The sequence below is a fragment of the Nematolebias whitei genome, chromosome 8 (genome assembly GCF_014905685.2).
Source record: "Nematolebias whitei isolate Nwh7 chromosome 8, NemWhi1, whole genome shotgun sequence".
NCBI lineage: Eukaryota > Metazoa > Chordata > Actinopteri > Cyprinodontiformes > Rivulidae > Nematolebias > Nematolebias whitei.
In genome coordinates this window covers 24,824,326-24,846,869 of record NC_056505.1, presented here as the reverse complement: position 1 = coordinate 24,846,869, position 22,544 = coordinate 24,824,326, and the positions used below count along the sequence as shown (strand labels likewise).

The following is a 22,544-nucleotide window of genomic DNA, read 5'->3' as shown; positions in this document are numbered from 1 at the left end:
AACATTATTTATCTGAGGAGCAGACTGCTTTGAATTGAACTCCATCACAGACTCTCATCTTGAGCAAGCATGAAAGCGACAGTGGAAAGGAAAAACTCCCTCATGAGGAAGAAACCTTTAGCAGAACCAGGTTCAGGACAAGCGGCCATCTGCTTCGACTGGCTGGGTTTGGTAGGAACAGATACACAATGGCAGGTTGAGAATCACATCTTAAGATAAAAATAGTATCAATCAAATGAAAAATATTAAATTTTAACAATTCATTTTAGGAAATGTGCTCAATTTGTCCTCTAGTAGTATAAGCCTATGGCAGTGTATCAAGCCAACCCTAACTATAGGATTTATCAAAAAGGAACATCTTAAGCCCAGTCTTAAAACTGGACAATGTGTCAGTCTCACATAGACAGAAACTGGAAGCTGGTTCCACAAGAGAGGAGCCTGATAACTGAAAGATCTTCCAACCATTCTGCTTTTGGAAACTCTAGGAACTGCAAGTAAACCTGCAGTCTGAGAGCAAAGTGCTCTGTTAGGAAAACATGGAACAATACGCTCTGTAATATAAGATGGAGCTAGGTTGTTGAGAGCTAGCTAGTTTAGGGGCACCTTATTTACAATATTTGTGAAGAAGCACTGAAAGAAAGAAAAAGAAAACCATTCATTTAAAACTTTAGTTTGTTTATGAGAGTAAAAAGGGCTTTCTGAAATGCATGTCCAAAAACTCCTTAATTTCTTCAGGCGGTTTATAAACCCAAAGTCAAAGGTTCCCACGACATAAGAAGAAAATATCATTAGCACAGGGGTCAGTAGTTTATATCTGTACCTACGGTCAGCTGAGGTAAACAGGTGCAGGTTAGTTAAAAAGTTCTGGGGATGGTTGTTTATGTTCCTCAACACATGTCTTTCAAGACTACCTATGATGTTTATTACAACACTATCATCTGATTTGGTTACAGTATTTTATATTTTATACTTGTGCTTGTTTTGGTTGTATTCATGTTTCACACACTAAAAAGGAATCTGAATATGTACATAATCACTTGTCAAGGAAATTGTTAAATATGGTGTTTAGATCCTTTTTACCATCTCATCTCCAGGAAGTGGGTGTGCAACAGACTTTTTGTTTGCTTTTGTATGTCACACTACAATTATTCTGGAGCACTGTATTAGTTGGTGTCTTCGTTTTTAAATTAAAGCACAAACAAGACAATGTTCCAAATTTGGGAATACTACTGATATTTCTATTTCTATCCCCAAAGTAAACTCTTTCTGCCACACACTGTGAAATCAGTAAGTCCAGTATTTGAAACACAGTTAACTGTGCTGAACTGCTGCTACTTTACTGCAGCTTTAAAACGTGCAAGTCATCTTCCTTTGCAAAAGTTTCAAATATTTTCACTTTACGAACCATAATAATAAAACTTGTAAAAGCTAGCTGAATGATCAGGTACCTTTTTCATACCACCGACCGACGAAGAAGAATCCTTCCAGTTTACATTCAGCGCGCCAAAAACCTCTGACACACACCTAAACCCGGAACAGTGTTTGGATCACCACGTGTCTGCTCCTTCAAAACATCTCCAACTTTTCTAACAAGTGCAGTCAACGGCGCTGATTTTTAATGTATATAAAAGATGCATTTCCGTTTGACACGCCAGTTTGTGCCAAACCAAGTAAAACAGCTTTAAGATTTCTGTACCTGTAATGAAAAGAAGGGTAGTTCTTCGTACATTACTGTATTTTTTAATGACTGAAAAGCAGTTACGTACTTTTTTTACGCGTGCTCAGTTGAAAACATAAACTTTAGTATATATAAATACGAAGAATATTAAGGTTTTTGTTAAGTAGGGGTGAAATTGGTGTTTTATTTGGTTAGAGGAGAAGCATTCTTCCCTAACTATTTTGCCATTTGGTACGTTCCATAAACCGGAAGTTGCCTAAACCACGTCCGGGTTGTCGTTATGGACGCTTTCAGTCCACGAAGCTAAGAAAAATAGCAAAACACTTACTCCAACTGAATAATAGGCATATTTTTTCTATTTATTATCTGCCAAAATAGACTCTATTTTTTACCAGAAAGGCTGCTTTTGAAACGACTCAGCTGTTTGTTGCTCCGTTTTCAATCATGTTAAATAACAGCGACGTAGTCTTCAAGTAAATGAAAATAATTATAGCGGTAGCATACGATGGATGTCTTTTTCTCGTTTTCTCTTGGACATATAAATTGCTATCGCCGATGAACGCAGAGTGGCTGTAAACGATGTTAGCTTCATTTCCCCTGACTGTCACGGATTAACTCGGACTATATTAACAAGGAGCCTATAAAAGGTAAACACACTCACATTTTGTCACGCAAAACAACTAGATTTTTTTCGACATGTCCCACGGGTACACGGTTTTAAATTTGCGCGATGAATAAATATCAAACAAATCCACGTTCTTGAGCAACTTCAACAAGTCTGCCGCCTCCTCCACCAATGTCTGTGTTTATAAAATGACAAAATGAACATTAAGATTTGTCTCCATTTTATTGGCAGGCTAGGTTCATACATAAAACACAAGACAGTAAGAAAAGAACAGCTCTCCTTTGAGAGTGCCAGAACAGCTCTCCTTTGAGAGTGCCACAACGATACTTGTTTACAGATTCATCCAAATGTTGTATGAATATGAGCATTGTCTTAAAGTGTAGATGTCACTCCAGAAACAAACATCTGACTGACACCAGCATCCTCTAGGTATTCTGAGAGCTCTCATGGCATCATTGTATGGCACTTGCATCTTCTAAATGCTAGATTTTTGTAGGATGATCACAAAGGGTACAGTTTCAATAAAATACTTGGACAAACAATTAACAGTCCATCACATAAAAAAAAAAAAGTAATTGTAATTTTGATATGTTTTGTGTTTAGGCTGATTATTAGACAAAGTAACATTATAGTTTAAGTTCTCTGAACTTAAACAGTATGCTTAGCATCTAGTTGTCTTTCTGTAGATGAGATCATGGATTAAATTATCACAAATCTGATGTGGACAGGCTGTCAGCACCTGGACGCATATATTGAGTCAAATTTTACAACTCAGCCTTCTCAGTTGCACTCATCACCCCTGTCAGCATGCAGTTTATTTAAGGGTCAGACTAGAAATACAGTAGCTGAGCAGCTTTTTAACGCAATAATATAAAATATTTTCAAACAAAAATCAAGAGAAATGGTCATCCAAATAAGCTGAAAATGTAGTTTAGATTTTCAGAGGTGAGTATTTTCTGCCCTCTTTTATTTCAAGCGTTATGTTACACAACACATCTTTGGCTTCAGGTTTTATCAGCTATAATAGAGTTTTAGTTTTAAGAATAATTTCCCACTTCACAGAGATTTGCTTCATATGTGATGCATGTAATTATTTTAAATGCAGCCCTGCTGAGTTGTATGTGTCGTCTCAGAATTAAAATTTGAAAGCCTTTATTATCATTACACACAAAATCTGTATCCAGTCTTATCAGTGTACACAAAATAAAAAAAATAAAAAAACAACAACACAGTAACAGGAAATATGAGCAACACTATGTGAACAATACATCTAAATCTAAAAAGATGTATATGCAAATAACACAGTCAGTGTTAAAAGCTATTCCACATTAGATTAGGAATTATTGTACATGGTATTAGCAGATAAATAATTATTACATATTTATTTACAAATTATTAGCATTGTGTTCTTAGACGTTTTCTTTTTTTATTTGAACGAAACATGATTTGCTATCCTGGCATTTTTATGTTTAATAATATGAAATAAAATAAATATGTGGAAGGCACTTCTGAATTTTAATATATTTGATATTTTATATTCATTCAAAGTTTACAGTTTGCATATTATAATTTGCATGGGATTTACTTTGGTGATATGGGTGTTAAAATGCTCATGATTACCGATACTTCACAAAACAGCAATAACTTATAATGTTGTGTTCGGCTGTATTATTCATTCTCTCGGTGCAGATGTGAGTCACACCTGCATTTATTTGTTGCACTGATCCAAAATTGCTGAACAGTTTGACTCATTTATACAGTCAACAGGTTTCTTTGTAGCAAAGAAAAACTTGCTCAAGTCAGCTGAACTGAATTTGTGTTGTAAAATGTTTTAGCAGAATTGTCATATTATGTAAAACAGATCTGATTTATTCTTAGAGCTTACATCAGAATTGCTCTAAAGATGTAAATCTCTCAGAAGCAATATAATGAAGCTAGGCAACTATGTTGTACAGCAATAGTGAAGCCATGCCCTCCCGTGGGGTACATGTGAGATCGTTTTCAGCACTGTTGTGATCTCAGGAAATGCACCTGTTTAATTTATGATATTTCCTTAACAGAACTGTTAAGGTACTCCGTTTAAAATAATGTTGACTTTAACTTGACATGTTCTAAGTGGTTTTAAAGCTGCAGCCTGGGGGAAATGCTGCTAAATATTTCAGGACAAACTCATTACTGTAAATGGGCCTCTGTGTTAGCCTAGCTGGAGAAGACAGGCAGCAGCAAGAGAGATAGGAGTGTGATGGGTGTGTGCGTGTTTCTCTGAGGCTGCGTTTCTTCCTGTACTCTAATGGTGGAGCAGTTGATGTCTTAGGCAGGCAGCATCTCTGTGCCTGGCCCAGTTGTCCCTGTTGCAATTCTTTGAAACATGCGGGGGCTCATCTAACATCTGCTTTCTAAAGAGCTAATGACAAGACAATGGAGACTGGATGATTTAAAGTATTGCACTAATGAGGCCCTGTGTGATTCCTGGTGAATCCTAATGCACGTACATGAACATGCTTAAGATATGTTGGCAGACCAGGAGGCTTCCAATCAAATCCTTTGACCAGCTGTTCATGTGTCCTCTGATCTTTTACCCCTAAAGATTATGATGATGTTCCGGACGCCCATCTACACACAAAAAAAAAAGATGAACCCAAACAAAAGCTACTTAGTTTAGATAATTATAATGTTGAGTTCATAATCTAGGGACTATAAATCTTCCTCCTATTCAAGCACTGACTGCATTTAGTCCCCTCCTCAGACTGTGGCGCAGAGGGAGCATGATGACGAGTGTAAGCAGAAAAAGGGAAAAGAAGAGAGGCAGAAATAATAAAGGACAAGCCTAACTGGTGAAGCTGTCAGCGGAAGAAAATAATATTTGTCCAGCTGGACAGGCCTCCCTTTGTGCAGGCTAAATGAATGTTGAGCTTCCTGTCTACCCTGTCAGGGAGGCTGGCGTCGACTGTATGCTGCAGCGAAAGGAGCAGAGCTGCGTGCAGGGAGGTGTTTGGAGTTTGACAGGGATTATTAAAATCAGAGCAGATGATGAGGAAGGGGCGAGAGGCGGCGTGTGAGAAAACCAAATTGACACAGACACTCTCCATTACCTTCCACTTGACTCACGCTGATGACAATGTTGATATGAGACCCAGCAGCGTGGCACCAACATGGGATTGGTTGTTAGCATGTGCGTTAAGCACCGTGAGGTGGGAGGGGAGGACCTCAGCTCTAGGAAAGACCAAAGATGATGAATTGTTTGTTTAAAGTCTTAACCGAAGAGCATCTCACCTCATTGTTTATTTATTTTGTGTTATTATTTTTTTTCCCCCATGCGTTAACAAGTGTCATTATGTAGAAATAGAAATGGTTTGAGACTGAGCCAATGCATTCTGATGAAGGGCGCTCTCCTACAAATAATTTTCTGAAAAGAGGGGGGGGGGGTGTACTGGAAGAAACAGCTTTCTGGATGATGAGTGGCTTTTGTTTCAGGTGTTTCAAGTAAATTGATTTGTGCCTTCTAATAAAAGTCACGTTTGAGGAAATATTACAAGATCTTAGACCCCATGGCTGTGCTGAATGTGTGTGTTCCTTGACAGACAGTTGTAATAAAACATTCCTGATCATGCAGATGATTGATTTCTGTACCTTATTAATGCAGTTCTGGCAACTGTAACGCTTTTTTTGACATTTATTTTGACAACTGGATGCACATGGAATATACTTTTTACTGCTCACAGCCAACTCTCTCTGTTTTGCAGGGCAACATGGAATGGCCTGAGGATTTTCCTGAGGACCAAACGTTTGTGGCGCTTCCGGTTCCAGGGGTTTCCAGTGATCTGGACTTTGAACAGTTTATCAAAGACACAGAGGAGAAACTCAGTCAAAATGCCAGGAGGTTAGTCTGAAAGAAAAATGATGCACCTGCTATGCTCACCCAGTGTTTATCATCTTTATTAAATAGAGTATTAAATGGATAATTGTGCAGGTTTAATATATCTCCTTTGAATTTCACTTTTTTCATTCTTTTGCAGCATTGTTCTCACTCCAGTTATTGGTGATCAATGTTCCTTTGAGGCATGATTTTCTGCTGAAGTTTGTCCTTCTTTTTGTAAAGGTCAGGAGCATTACAGGAAGTGGAGTCTTTTATAATGTTGGACAAATTATAAAAACAGAACGTAGTCGGCGTTGAACACAAATTATAACAAAAAATCAATTGTAGATTTATGCTTACTTTGAGCATGTAAAACGGGGTTTAAAGGTGATAAGCTTGTTTTTCGTTTTTCTCAGAATTTATTTTTCTTTGACTGAACATGGAAAGAATAGTTTTATTTTTAGAATAGTTACTTAACGATAATTAGCTTGTTTTTCAGAAATCATCCCTGAACAGAAATTTGTGACATCATATAAATTGGCTAAAACAAATTGAACAAAATGTTGCTCAAATATTAAATAAATTAGTCTTTTGGCTACTAAATAGAGTAAATTGAAATTAACAGTTTATAAATGATTTTCATTCAAAATCTGTATGAGATTACTTTTACACTCCATAAACACTAAAGAACATTAGAAGAGTACATTTTATGAGTACGTTCTCAAAATAAATAATGTTAAATGACAAGATGATGTACAGAAACATAAGCAACAACGTAAACTTTACTTAAATAAAATGTAGTATACTTTGTTTGTCTGGTGGCAAAACTTTTACTTCCTTGCATAAATTAATTTACATCAAACAAACTGATGCACGCATGCAGAAAACCATTTGTGTATTTATGTAAACAGTGTTTTGTTTCTCTCTTTTCATTTATTCTCCTTAACACCTCACCAAATTCAATGATGACATGGAAAGGCATTCAGTTTGCATATTTAAATACAACATTTGACTACAAGAGACATAGAATTGTGCTAAATTAGTCAATTATTAGGTGCATAATATTAGATGTGAACTGACAGAAAAGTATAATTAGCACATAGGGAGAAATCCTATCAGTTACATGTTGTTCCCGGTGTTTAAACCAATCACTGTCCTGTGGCTTTTGGTTGGATTTAGTTAGCCTGGTTTATCATTTGTTTGGAAATGTGGTGGCTTGGATGTGTTGTCTCTTGTTTAGGGGAATAAGCACTGGTATATTTTAAGTTTGGCACTTTTACATGGCTTTATGACTGAGATGGTTTGCTAAGAGAGCCCTACGGAGACACCTATTTATCTGAAAATGATTCTGTGTGGTGTTTTTCAAAAAAAAGAAAGAAAAAAATATTTCTTGGTGGTTCAGTTTATTACTTCCTTAAACTTTATTTTGGATTATGCTATCTGAGCTTTTAAAGCATATGGACATCTGTTTGCTGGCAGATGCAGATAATTTAAGATCACAAATAGATTGATAAAAAGTGAGATATGAGAACAGTGGAGGAAAAAAATATCCATATGTCAGGTCATTTATCGTTTGTACTGTTGTAAGGCTGAGGGCAGATGATGAAGGACAGGCTAAATGTAGCAAGTGAACAAAGCCTCACTCTGGCACCATTAGTGTCTGGGCCTCATCCCTTCACTCTTTCCTACTATCTCCCTCCCCTTTTCTCTTTTTCTTTCCTTCCTCCTTCTAAATGGGAACATCATAATTGAAGATTCCACATCTTGAAACGAAAACCCTTGGGTAGGTAATTCAAGGCTTATTACCGAAGGCCGGGCCATTTTTCTGCTTTCTAAGCATTAAAGGGTTATTTTGTGTTCCTACAGATGGGAGAGGGATAACCATTATGAGAACAAAGCATACAGATAATGGCGAATGGGGCTAAAAATATGGCAATCCTCCTCTCGCCGTGGGGAACCACTGGTCAGTATCTTTGTCAGACTGCAGCTAAGTTTCTCTCAGACTACTTTCTGCGGGGACATGTCTCAGTAAATAAAATCTTCAGAGGCTTTTTCCTGCCTCAACCAGGGTGGGCTGTTGGTACATGAACACCCATTCTAATGTCTGCAGTTTACTCACCTGCTGCCCAACTGACTTATCAGTGTCTGGGACAAATTACGGAAGTGGAGGAGAGGAAAGACAAACCAAGAGATTGAGAAAGTGGAGTCACTGAATAACTTCAGCCTGTTTTGGGGTCAGAGAAGCTGGTCTGCTCTTGGTTCTCAGATGTCAGAGATTTGCCTGAGAACTGCTCCCTAATTGAAAGAGATTAAGATGGGCTGACAACGGAGCTGGCGCTCACAAATTGAAATGCTGTAATCCATTAATTTTCATCAGGTGGGACAGTTCCAGGGACTGGCAGGAGTATAGCCGGATGTGGTGGGCCACCAGGAAAAGACCTCTAATGAAGTGTCAGCATAGATACTGAGACTAAAGACAGGATTCCAGTTTCACATTGGCAAGGCGACTGACTATTGTCCTGCCAATCTTGATTAACTTGCAATATCAATACTTCTGATCCCATGTGTAAAGGATTCTTACTATTGAATGATGAAACAAAAACAAAATAGATTTTAAATTCTGCCATAATAAAACACCATAGAACGTTGATTCTGGGTAAATTGTAACACCCGTTTAAAGTCCTTGTTGTAAGGAGTTGATTTTGTGTTTAGCTGAGCGTGACACGTGTGTTCAGTGTATCATCTGTATCAGTTCTCTGATATCATTCACTGGACTGCTTGGTTTAGTGCACTAAGTGGGCGACAGGCTGGCCAAGACAGGATTTGTTTTCAACTTGTTCATTCAGGCTTGTTCCGTCCTTTTCCTCCTCACAGAATAGGAGCCTTTGATGGAGGAGATATTTAGTTCTCAGGTGGCAGCTTTGGCACTGATTGGAACTTGGGGTTATTTGAAAAGGATCTTCCAGCCTTCGTTGCCTCCATGCATAGGGGGATGGAGCACAGCACAGACAACCCAGGCCACCCACACTAAATTAATTCTGACAAGGAACTTAAGATAACGTCAAAGTGCTGACTAATCACAGGATTAGGTTTCTGTAAGTCAGGGAGCTGTGAAATGTACCATCATACCTAATAAAAGACCTCCACTTGCTCCCCTTCTTTTCCAGCAATGGAAGGAGCACAGTTACGGTGTTGACTGTCTTATTAAACTGGCCTGAAAAACAATTAAATTTCATTTCAGCAGTGAAATTGAAAGTGTGCCTCATAGGATGATATGATTGACATGTTGGTCAAGAGGCCTGCAGGATTCTTTCCTCCTAGTTTCCTTCTTCACTTTTCTCATTCTCTTGGTCTTTTGTTGAGTTCTGCTCTGGCATTTTTGCCATTACGGGTTAGTCCATTGTCATCTTTACACAGAAAGCTGAGTGATTTTATTTTCTGCGACTGCTCTGTTTTCTACTGCCTTATACCTTCGCCCCCATACTCTTTTTGTCTTTTTCCTGGGCATCTGAGCTCCTTGCACTGGGAAGTCATCAAGTTGGGAGCTAATCCTGTCAAGTTGATTATACTGCAGGTAGCATTCACACCAGCGGGCAAAAGGTCACTGCATTGTAGAGAGCTGGATGGACTTCTTGACACAGACCAACCACAATGACTTTATAACTTGTAGCACAAGACTCTAAGGAGGGGTAACGGAAAGGTGAGAGCAAAGAAAAGAAAATTAGCAAAGTAATAGTTTTGTGGAGAGAGAAAAAGAAGGAGAAACACTGAAAAAAGAATTGAAGACTTAAAATTTTGTCCGACGTTGTTTCTGTGCTCATTAAAGTATATTGTTTTCTTGAGTGAAGGTAAGTGTGAGGCAGTGGTGAATGAGAGAAAAAAATATGAAACCCACAAGACATTGTCCTTCCTTATGTTCTTTAAAGCCTCACTTGCATCTTAAAAAGAATTCCTCTTTTTCATTGTCACCCATCTCCGTATATATTCTAAAAAGTATGGAATTAAGCCCTATTCACACGGGATTAGTTTTACTTCGGGACCACGTGTAATAAATAAATTACTCCCCAACGTCTGCTTTTTATGTGGCGCATTTGCATGGAATAACCAAAGCCTGAGATTTAGCTGAAATTTACGGGCATCTTCCGGATATGATGTTAATGCGTTGCGTTGTCACGATGGGGCCAGTCTCAGGCTTTGATGTGGTTTTACGAATCAGCAAAACGAAATAATGCACAATATAAAATTGTGTTAATCTACTTGTTGAAGAGGAGGCAGGTCTGACTGGCCGGTTTAAATTAGAGGTTAAAAAAAAGCCACGTTAAGCTCAGATGGACAACCTGTCACCGGCCATGCACACACGCGTCCGCTGACCCACTGGTTGAAACGCCGCTCGCACATTGATGGCTGGACATAGGCACCAGCGACCCCCGCTACCCGAAAAGGAAAAAAGCGGGTAAATATAATGGATGGATGGATGGATAGGTCAGCTGATCACGCATGCGTCTCCGCACCTGCTGTCATCTGCGGTGACGGAAGTAGCAGCATAAAAGCCGAAGTGAGCAGCACGTTAATTTAAAATAGCCTTGTTCTATATTTTTCCAAATGATTTTGCGTAAAAAAACAAAAAACGGCTAATTACGTATCAGATCCCGCACATTTCTGTCCAAATCACAGAGATGTCATTGGGTTAGTATTATCACAGGACCTGGGAGTTCAGCAAAATATAGTAGGTAATTTGCGGGGGAATTTTTACTTTACAAATTACTGACATGGCTGATTCGCACGGGATTAACAACACAGACATCTCCGTAATGATTACAAATAGCATGTGGTCCCTAGGTAAAACTAATCGTGTGCAAATAGGGTTTTGTCGAGTTAAAGCTTTCATACCATTCAGTTTGTTTCCTTGAAATTTTTTTTTTCTTTTTATGTAAACATAATTTTACATATTTTGAACTGGATCGGGCTTGGTTTGAATGATATATAACGAGACATGTTTACTTTCTTAAATAAGTACAATGAATTACTCTTTTTTTTGTGAATCAAGTTATTAAAAAGTACATAGTCTGGCCTAAAGTCAACAGTGTCTTTTTGTTGTGTTTGCATCCTGCAAAGTGTTTTTAGAAAGGTTCTCAGAGTATCAAGATAGGTGGAAGTTTATCAAAACATATTTTTTAGCAAAACTCCTAACAGTAAAATGACAAGTTTAATCCATTTATGTTTTAAATTAACTTCACAGAGGGGGTAAAATGTGAGCTACAGATGGAAGCCCATTTCAAACCTGCTGTCTTTGTAAAGTCCTGAGGTGAAGCCTCAAATGAACATCCATGTTTATGACTTACTATAAACACACACATCCAGGGCTCCGTGCACCCATTTCATCTAAAGCAATGTTTCATTAGAGGACATAATAATGTAAATCTATCAAAGAAGCTTGCCTAACCTTTCAGCTGTTGCTTTTATTCTTAAAATTTCAAACCCTAATGTCTGTTTTCTACCTTTATAAAAAGAACAAAAAAAAAACTATTTGTACTTCAGTTTTCTTATACACTCATGTCTTTGCAGAAAGCCAAATTAGAATATACATACATAAACCAAATATTTTTGTTGTTGTTTTAATATGAGCTTATTACTTTGATATGTATTGTGAGCAATTATAAGTAATTATAACAACATCATGTCATTGTTGAGGCAAGACTTGCTACTTTCACACATTGCATCACAAAAGCAATTTTTTAATGTACATTGAGCAAACAAGAAAAAAGCAGGAGTAATACAGAATCAAATACACAGGGTAGGGCTGAAATGTAAAAGCTTACTTAAATGGGGGTGTTTGATTGCTCTGCATTTGTGTTCCAAAAATCACCTTACATCGGTTTGCTCAAAATACACAAAGAGACACCCTCTTTATGACCGGGCTTGCTGTCAGTCGACACAGCGGTGACAAGAGAGTAAAGTGCGATGCATCATCTGGTCTGCCTAAAGAAGAGGAAAAGAGTGACGGGAAGGTAGTTAACGTGAGACACAGCAATAACATTAGACAGCGCTCAGTCTAGAGGATAGCAACTTGTAACAGTCTATAACATTTTATCCCCTTGCGTTTTTCCCCTCTGAAATGGAAGTGTGTCAGCTTGAACGGTTGTTTAATGTGATGCCATTGCAAGACATCTGGATGTGTTCATGGCCCAGGAGCAAGCAGGAGGCAGTTTATAGACCTACGGTAGGGGGAGAACTGACAGACGGGCATTTTGGCTTTGCCTTATATATATTAACACAGAAATTCTTACACTTTTGAGATTTGGAGCGCAGCTTATTCGTGTTGCAATTTTCTATTGGTTATTTGTTTAAGTCATTGATTGGTGATTTGGTCTTTAAGATGTTATGACAAGTGTTCATGGTTTCACGGACGCAATTAAATTCAACCTTCAAAAAAACAAAACAAAAGCCGTCTTTTATGGATTTTCCTAACTTTATTTCTCTATTGATTCATGTTCATTAAGCAATGGATCATCTAATTAATCATTTTAGATCCAGTGTCATGTTCTTCTGTATACACTAATTTGTGGAACTTTGTGTACGTCTGCATCAGTCAATGCACAGCCGCATGTGAACACAAGAGCAGCCTTCACCCTGAACTATAGTTTAATTATGTAGGTATGCTGGCGTACACACTTTTGCACACTCACACACACTCAGACGCCTTCCTGCATCCAAGTATATATATATGCATTGATTTGCATGGAAATGACTAAACATGTCGAGCCCAAAGATGTCATTTCTAATCTGTCATATTAAAGAGGAAACTGAATAGCTGATGCCGTCTGTTAACATCAAAAGAACGATGTTTGTGTATGTGTGTGTGTCAAGGGAGCGAGTAAGACATGAGATAGCAAAAAGTGTGTATCTCAGATGCCTGCCGATGCCTGTAATGCCACTTCATACCAGATGCTTAGCGCATTCTCTCACACTGATATATCGGTGTCTGTGTTCATTACTGTTGATGCTTCTATATCTGTCTTCTCTCAGTAGTTGCTGAGTGAGAGGGAGGGAGACCTGAATGTGTTGATTTGATGTGTGTGTATCTTCAGCATTGTGCCTACATGTTTGTATAATGCAGTATCTTGTCTTTACTTGGGAATGTTTGACTGAGTGAGTTGGACTCCACACTGAGGACACTGTCTTACCAGAAACTGACAGTGGACTTTGTCCATAGTCAATCCAACTTTAAATGTTTTTTTCTGCAGAATAAAATAAGATGGTTGTGATTAGTCAGTTTGATCGAGACAATTGTTGAAAGCTATGACGTTTATTTATTTCATTGTTTAAATAAATCTTTAGGCCTGTCGTGATAAACAATAATTAATTTAATCGCATGATAAATTAAAATTATCAATCTCATTTTCATTTATCGGCTTTATCGTTTCTTCGTGTCTCTCTCTTTCTACTGAAGACACTGGATGACAAAAGGCTCAACTCCGGTGCTCTTCACTGACCCCTCCCTTTCTCTTTGCTCTTTATAATCCATTTTTACCGTCCAAAATCGCGTTTGTGGATCGGTAAAAGCAGCAAAGCTGAGAAGCTAAGCTACGAGCTAAGCTAACAGGCTGACCTCAGGAAAAAAATCTCCGTCTTCTTGAAGCTCCAAAATTCATGGTTGAAACCCGTGCCTTCGTGTAAAAAGTAGTTTTCTCTGCAAAAAAAAGCTGAGAATTTGTTTAGCTTTGTGTAAAAAATGCTATGTTAAAGAGCTCAAACCACACAGAGCGTCCGCCGTTTTGAGAACCAAAGAGAGACAGCCCATGTCACGTCAAGGGGCCTCCCTCCCATTTTTCCTAAAGAGACACGCTGCTCGCTCCCTCACTATCCATCCTTTGGTTCAAACAGTCTTATACTGCCATCCGATGGTCAAAAAAATTACTACGTGCAAAACAATTTAAACATTTCTTCTTAAATTTGGCAATAATTACTAATTATTGTCAAATTTCAAACAATTTTATTGTTTATTGCAGTAATTTCTGAGACAATTAATCGCCCAGCAAAATTTGTTATCGTGACAGGCCTATTCTATATTTTGTATCCTTAGGTTGTCAGAATGTACCATTTGCAGAATAAGCACAACGTTTCATGCATAATCTTGAATGTAATTTTAATTTTCTTCAAAGTTGAACTTTTTTCTCAGTCTTTATCAATGTGTCTCCTTTTCACAGTCTTGAACAACAGCTGAGGGATCTCCAGTTCAAAGTGGGAGAATCTAGAACAGGAAGTTCTCCGAGTTCAACGGAGGTCCTGCAGTGGTTCAACATTAGAGCACAAAACAATGTGAAGCCTGTTACCACTGGACATCAAGAGCTCATGAACTTCTTCAGAGCTCTGGTAAATTGCCAGGATAACGTTGACACTGACTCATTGTGTTTATTATCACAGTTGTGATGCTTTTAAAGTTTTGAACTTTTTTAAAAGTTTCATTATCAAACACATTTGTTTCTAGAGACAGACTGATTATTTTTAAGAAGGTGGCCCTACAAGAGCATACTTAGCCAATTAAAAGACAGGCACATCTTGGGGCAGCACAAGGCCTTTTAACAGCAAGTGTGCTTTTACAGTACAATGTCTGCAGCCCCCCCCTCCCCCCCCCAAAAAAAAAAAAATTTGACCAGATATTTATGCAAACTTTTAAAATAAATGTTGTTTTTTTTAACTAGATAAATAATAAGACTAACAAACTGTTTTTGAAAACATTATATATTTAGTTAGAAATGCTGACATTTTGTGTAAAACCATGATTATCTTCGTGCTTGGAACCCCATTCATATCAGGCAGGCAATGAACTGTGGTAAAAATGTGTACTGAAAGTCCTTTTTATCAAGAAGCAACACCGTTCTGCTTTGTGCTGCATTGTGCCATATGTTCAAGTAATTTTCAACTTTGTTCATTTACCAGTTCTCTGATGTTTTTCTCTGTTTCTTTAGCAACAGTACCTTAGATCAGATGAAGAAGCAAAAGAAGAGGTGACACTTGAGCTCCTGATGAACCTGACTGCTCAGTGTGGCTTTTGCTTTCCTTGTACACCCTCTTCTTCCTCTTCAACTTCCTGTCTTCATCCTCAAATGTCCAACTCCTCTGCCCACACATTGCATACAGTCAGAGATGACTCTTCTTTGGAGGTATTTCCCTACTTTTGATTCAGTTTAGTGTTGCAATGCTCATTTGAGTGATATAATTTTTAATTTAGCTGCTAAATGTACTGAAATGAGGATTTAATTAGCTTCATGTGCCATGCTTGTACTTGTATCTAAAATGGTGGCATAGTATTGACATTGAATTATTCCCTATAGATTCAGGAAGCGTGGGATGCTGTGCGTCTCCAGCTGCGACGCTATCTGATGGACCGGCTGTCATTTCACAGCCCGGAACCTTCTGGATCCCAAAAATTTTCCACTTTGACTATCCCTGAACGGGTCCTCTGTCTTCAGCAGCTGTCGTTCCTTTATCCTGATTGTGAGGTTCTCACAGATTACCAGGTGTAGTAACTCTAATATTATAAAAAAAAATAAAAAAAACATACTGTATCTTTTAAAATATTTTTTTTATTATTTGTAAATTAAGCAGCAGCATGGTGGCTCAGTTGTTAGAGCCTGTCAGTGAGAGGGTTGCCAGATCAAATCCCAGCCAGGGACTTTTCTGGGTGGAGTTTGCATGTTCTGTCTGTGCATACACAGGTTTTCACCGGGTCCTCCAGTTTCCTCCCACAGACCAAAAACATGCATGTTAGGCTGACTGGTAACTCTAAATTGTTCCTAGGTCTGAGTGAGAGAGGGAATGGTTGTTTGTCTAGTTTGTCTCTATATGGCCCAGTGATGGACTTGCAGCCTATCCAGGATGCACAGTGACTGCTAGATATGGGCACCAGTGACCCCCCGTGACCCGCAAAGGAAGAAGTGGGTAAATATAATGGATGGATGATGGATGGAAATTAAGCACTACTTTAAATGTTTGGAGCAGCAAGTTTTGTTGCACAATGGAAAGGTTTAATGAAAATGTATTCTCAATAAAACAACAACAACCTGAAACACAGTATTACAGGCCTCCGCAAGTAAATATTACATAATAGATAACAGTCAAGTCATGAGCTGTTTGACATTAAATATATATTATTTTAAATGTGTTTTTACAGGCCCTAAAATGCAAGTTTGTGGTGCACGTTCTCCACTCAAGCTTGTGCTCCAGCCCGGGTGGTGAGACTGGCTTTGACAGGGTGGCTACAGGTTTCTGCAATGCAGTCCCATGTCTGACCCAAGCCCTCAAAGAGGAGCTTCAGGTCCTCTCAAGCTTAACAGAGCCCCACACAATCCTTGGTTTTCTAAATGTGGCCTACTTTGGTACTGTGGCCCAAGAAATGGCTTTGGAGATGGAGAGAGAATTTGAAACAGTGCAGAGGGACAACACAGTGCTGAGCAGCAAGATTAAAAAATACTCAGCCAGATCCCGAGCAACTGTAGGTAAGTCGTTGTTTAAAAAGTCTGATAAAGTTTGTTTTCTCTCACTTACATATTTTCTTTAGAGTCATCAGATCACATTCCTCCTCTTCAATTCTGTGCTCTGTTTTTTGCTCTTGGTTTTTATTGATACCCCAAAAAAATCATTTTCCCTTCATTTTTATTTATTTTTCTCAACTGCTGTGTATAGAGATCTGAGCCAAAGTCAAGGCCATCGTTAGTGATTCCTCTTCATTGTATATGCTTTCTTTACTCCCTATTCTCCTTCTGCCAGGCTTTTCTTTTTGTAAAAAATAAAATAAAATAAAACAACACATACAATAATCAGAGAACCATATTTCCATGACCAAGGCATCTTTTTAAACTACTCAACCCTGTTCAACACAAATTGCATCTATGGCTTAACTAAGATATTGTTCGTTTAAGTTCGAGTTAATTCACGGTGCTCATTTTGCTCATTAGTGGATTGTTGTTGCAGCACTTGTAGGTTTGATGCCTTCTTTACAAAAATTCAAACAATATAAAAAAATCCAAATAAATGGTATAGAAGCGTTTGGATTCAACCCTATTAATTTACACCAAAAGAGATTGACTGATGTTTCTATACCTTGCACTAAATTTGGTACCGTTTGACTTATAACTGATGATTGGGAAAGAGCGTTTACCATACTTGCCACCGTACACATCGCACTGCCGTATAAGTCGCATCAGTCTAAGTATGTCTAATAAAGTGGAAAAAAACATAAATATGTAGCTTTGCCGTATAAATTGCATCTATTATGCGTCAGTGCTGGCCACCCAGAAATGTGGACTGGTGTTGTGCCAAAAATCGATTGGCTGCCAAATGGCGGCCACGGGAGCGTGCATGGAAGGGCTTTAACAATAATTTAACAAGATTAACACTTAAAAACAAAAGTTTGCTTGAAATTATAGCAAAGGTGTGTCTCATTTGAACTTTTCCTTAATAAATGAACTTTGACGATTAAATCAGCTTTGATTTGACGTTTACTCTTGGAGTTCTAGAGCGAGAAGAAGGTGGCTTGATATGGCAATCCAAGTATCTCATTAATAGTCATGTTTACCTATTAATGAGACACTTGGCTTGCCATGTATGAGGGCCCTCTTGCGGCTGAAAATGTTAGTGTTCAATATTTTCCATGTCAGAATGAATGGAATCGTCAAATCTCAGTCAAAAATTGGGTTATAAATATGGGGAAAAAAAACATAAATAAGTGGCTTTGCTCTATAAGTCGCTAATGCTAATTTATTTATTTTTTATTTATTAGTCGCATGCTAATTTATGCAAAAAAGGTGTAAAAAGTATGGTAAATGAAAAAGGGAAAGGTTAAACGATTTGTCGACCTTGTTACACTGTTGCATGGTTTCTGAGAAAACAAAAGTGATACTTATAATATTTCTCCTCTAATGCTGAGTGGATCTGTGCTGGAGCATGTGGTGATGTTATACCATAGCAGACCCTTACACAACGTGTCACTTCTCATACATGATTCGCTCACATTCTTTGTGTTCGCTTCATATTGGCATATTTACAACATGCCGAGAGGAAAGAATCACAATAACATAAAAATAAAATAGTGTGTGAGCCATTGTTTACTTTTTCAAAAATGGTACACATGCCAACTTCCCTGTGGAACAGCGAGAGGGGTGCCATCTCATCTGCCGTTCTTCGATAAACGCACCACTAGCCTTGCTTCATTTTTTCCCCCTCCTTGCCTCCATCTCTCTTTTTTCTATTTATTTTCCTCTCTGGTTTTTACTTCCCCTCTCCTTAACTGTGAGATGAGAGGAGGCAGCCGGGATAATTGGCCATGCGTCAGCTGGGTTGTTTGATCACGTAACGCGACTGAGGCTACACACCTACGTGCCGCTCAACAAACCGTCAAATGTAGCACCGGAGGCAGAACACGGCTCCAAAGGGAGCAAGGGACCCATGCTGTGTAATGATGGTAAAATGGAGCAGTTTTGCCTGTGTTGCTTTTACTTATGTGTTTGGGTGTGTGTGTGTGTGTGTCGTGTGTGTGTGTTTGACTATCATCTGCAACAAAGCTACAATTGGGATAACATTTTTCTACTTTTCATGTTTCAAGTATCCTCCAAAATATAATAAATAAAAATAACAATAATAAAATAAACCTCAAGAATCTACATGTTCACTCCAAATGCCCGTAGCACCAAAAGCACCGGTGCTGGAACATTAATGCATAATCTGCTTTTGCACTCTACTGTCTGTAAACTGTATGCAATGCACATAATTGTCAAGACAATTATGACAGGGGCGAAAAAAGTGATTCTCTTTTCGTAAGCCTCCAGTGGTTCCTTAGATCTCATCCTCCTCTCCTGCTGTGTTATTGTTTATTTCTGAAGTAGAGGCAGGCGGTAGGTATATTTTGATAAGAGCCATGCCGAGGAGACTCTGCATGCTCTCAGGGGAGCTGCGCTGTCTGTAGCATCAGCCACTGTCAAACCATTGAACCATTTAACAGCTTTCACAGCGAGCTCTTCCTCCTCTTTTAACCCTACTGACTCAAAGGCAGGCCCTGACTTTGTACCTAGACAGATGTGGAAAAACCTCACACACCCCACCCTCATCCCCCTTTTCTCCTCCTTTCTACTTTTTTTTTTATATCCACATTTGCTTCTTTTTTTCTTTTCACATTTTCCTGTTCTTTTACGAGTGCACTGGAGTGAACAGAAAGACCAGGAGTTGTGTCTGAGAGGCTGCTTGGTCTGGAGCAAAACACGCCTTAGACTCTACCAGCACACCTCACTGAGTTTGGGAGTGTGGGAGAAGAAAGAGATTCAAGTTTTCATGTTTTCTCTGAAGGCCAAAACAAAATCTATAAATTGCTTTTTTGTAAATAAAATAATATTAAGAATATAAACCTTGCTTTTAATGCCATTGTTTAAAACTTATACATAAATTAATACAGCTAAAATCTGAATTGCATTTGAATCATTTAAATGTTGTATTTTATGTAGAATGATACAAAAATAGTGCATCAAATGTTGAAAATGCACTGGTTGATGCACATTGTTATTCTACTGCATCACCTTTTCTTTTAACTCTGCAAGCATGTGGGAGCTAATGGGACCAGTTGCTGTGTCTTTGAGAAAACATCATGTTTATTAATTTAGCTCAACTGCTGGGTCTTATTATTTGTATTTGTTTCCTAATACATCTTCACTAAGAGTGAAAACTGCTGGCTAACCTGTTTATTATTTGAAGTCTTTTAATTTCAAGTTCAAGTATCTTTATTGTCATTCGCATCACATGTGCTACATGAGGTGGAATGAAACTGTGTACTCAAGGTCCCAGTTACACCCCAACATAGCAAAATATAAAGTATAAAACAAAACAGTTTACAAGGCTCTAACATATATGCTAAACACTAATAATATAAAACATAATGGTATACCAAACAGCCCCAATATAATATTGTATTGTTATAAAAGTTACAGACTCTTCTTTGGTGATGTGTTACTGAGTTAATGGCTCTTCAAAACCATTAACCAGAATGTATTGCTCATCAATAATGTTGATCAACTTTTTTTTTGTCAATGCAGCAACCAACTGGTTTTACTCAAAAGTTTTGAGAAAAGTTCATTACCTAGCCTTCTGTGTTGTACATATTTCTTTAATGTTTTCCTAGACTTTTTAATCCTGTTACATTTTTTAGATGATGATATCCATATTTTACATTTTCTGCTGAATGCATGCTGACAAATCACCCAGAATAATATTTGTGCATGCAGATTTTACTAGAGTAAATTCTTCTTTTTTCAGTTCAACGTTGTATTTTCAAGCAAGCCTCTATTATTTTATGGTACTTAACTTTTATGCCGTATAAGGAGTAAAAGCTGCACTCGATGAAATGACAACTTCACACTTTTCCCCAAATTATGCAGTACATTGCATCTGATAATACAAATATTAGTGACCTGTTCTAAAAAAAAAACATCTTAAAGTCATATTGAGCTTAAAAATACAAATTGCAAAGACTATTTGCATTTGACACTGTCAATAAGTGTTTTACCCTTACTACTCATTTTCATATGAGCATGCGTGGCTGTATGTGGTTTGGTATGCATTTGTCTTGAAGAGTTTATCTTGTGTGTTTGTGTGTGTACATTTGCACTAAATGCACATAAAACTGAGATCAAAAGTCATTTAATATGTTCTTTTTTAAAATGCATCCATACATTTCCATATGGTATTAGTATTTTGCATTTGTATGCACACTAGATTTAGTTTTTGTGGGGCATTAAAACCTTTCATTCTGACTTTCTTTGCACACACACTTACCGGTACAATTTATTCCCAACAACAATCGGCCATGGGGGTGAAGTCGAGGTTGAGAAATTCTGCTCAAACACTTTGCAACACTGTTTTGATATTTCTGATTTAAATTCCACCTCACTAATTTCCCCATATGACGACGTCAACAGCTTCATATAGATAAAAAAAGGATTCAGTTAGGACTTGTATTGCAAGCGCATTCGCCGCCACTGCACCTTCCTCCTCACCCTTTTCAGACTCTTTGAACTCTTTGCTTAGAGACAGCACTGCAGCCTATTCAACAGGGAGAGGGGTTCTGTAGCGACGCGAGATAGCTATGGTGAGGTACTGACTGGCATTGGAGATGCTTGTGGGGATTGAGGCTACTTGGGAATGGCGTTTGTTAATATTTAATAAGAGCAGCTCCTCACTAGATCATATCTCTGCCTGAGTTTATACACACTGTCAGCCAGGGATGTGTACTCGCATACTGCCACATAATTAAGGTCTGAAGGTGTTTGTGTGTCACTGTGAATATGTGGGGAAAGCGCACACACCTTATGGATGAATATTTTTTAATGCAATTGTTACTGTCCTTGTAGGTGATTAAGGAAGTTGCCATGTAGAGTAAGTGTTTGTTTATTAACCATGTTGGGAAATGCTGCGTCATTTCTCTCTGCTTGTGTTCATGTGTGTCTTTGTTGGAAATCATTTTCTCTAAATCATGGCTCTAGTGAAATCAGAAAAGATTATGTTTCACAGCCCTTGAGAATGTGTATTATGCGTTTCATTTATTTCCCCCACCCCACCCCTATATACTCTGAGTGGCCACAATGACTTTTGTGTATCACTCTTGAGCTGCTCAAGGATATGAACACTTTCCTGGCACCTTCTATTGAGAAAACACAGACAAAGAAAAAAGGATGGCTTATTGTAAAGAGTCTGCACTCTGTGATGAAGAATCAGTGTGATTTGCTGGGGGCTTGAAAACAATAATGTGAACAAGGGCACTAAACAAGTGGAATTTAATGAAATGCTCCTATCGTGGCAATACATTCTTCCCTGTTCTTCAGCTAGGCTACTTAGTTCAAGTATGCAAAGAAGGCCGGAGACATATTAATCCATATTTCACTGGCACTAATGTTCACAATAAGAGCAACAAACAACAAACCCACTAAAGGTTAGAAAAACACTTTTAAAGCAGGAAAATGTTAGTCCTTTCTGCCTGTCACCACCCGGAACATCACAATCCCAACTACACATCCTTCCTGGCAACGAAAAACTTAATTGAGACATCAAATATTTCTACTTTCTCCTTCTGTGAAGGCCAAGTTGCCCCTGCTGAGCCCTGGTTGGACAGCGCCCAGGGAAAGAAGCACAGGAGACAAGCATTTGGTTGGTTGTGTGTGAGTGTGTTTAACTGTGCGTGCACGTGTCCTGCTGTATATTGGGTAAGCACAGCAGGAGTCCTCCCATAATAAGGCTGTCTGGGTGAGCAGTGGGCCGCAACTGACGAAGAGGACCCAAGCTGTCACAGGGCCTAGCGGGAGGTCCACGATGGCTCCGAGCCTCTTTTCACCCACATGCAAACT

The 22,544-nt window shown here is 38.4% G+C and overlaps 2 protein-coding genes across 2 annotated transcripts in view; one reads left to right on the top strand and one right to left on the bottom strand.

The window, feature by feature from the left end:
- The window catches only part of slf1 (SMC5-SMC6 complex localization factor 1), a 41,780-nt gene extending 40,221 nt beyond the window's left edge, over positions 1-1,559 (bottom strand). Inside the window, exon 1 of the mRNA XM_037680492.1 lies at positions 1,449-1,559. The gene's annotated coding sequence lies outside the window, so the exon portion shown is untranslated. The remainder of the gene's footprint in view (positions 1-1,448) is intronic.
- Positions 1,560-2,279: 720 nt separating this feature from the next.
- The window catches only part of kiaa0825 (KIAA0825 ortholog), a 158,061-nt gene continuing 137,796 nt past the window's right edge, over positions 2,280-22,544 (top strand). Inside the window, exons 1-6 of the mRNA XM_037680491.1 lie at positions 2,280-2,325; positions 6,047-6,183; positions 14,367-14,532; positions 15,129-15,323; positions 15,495-15,680; positions 16,334-16,658. Coding sequence (XP_037536419.1) covers positions 6,053-6,183; positions 14,367-14,532; positions 15,129-15,323; positions 15,495-15,680; positions 16,334-16,658 — 1,003 coding nt within the window. The 5' untranslated portion in view covers positions 2,280-2,325; positions 6,047-6,052. The remainder of the gene's footprint in view (positions 2,326-6,046; positions 6,184-14,366; positions 14,533-15,128; positions 15,324-15,494; positions 15,681-16,333; positions 16,659-22,544) is intronic.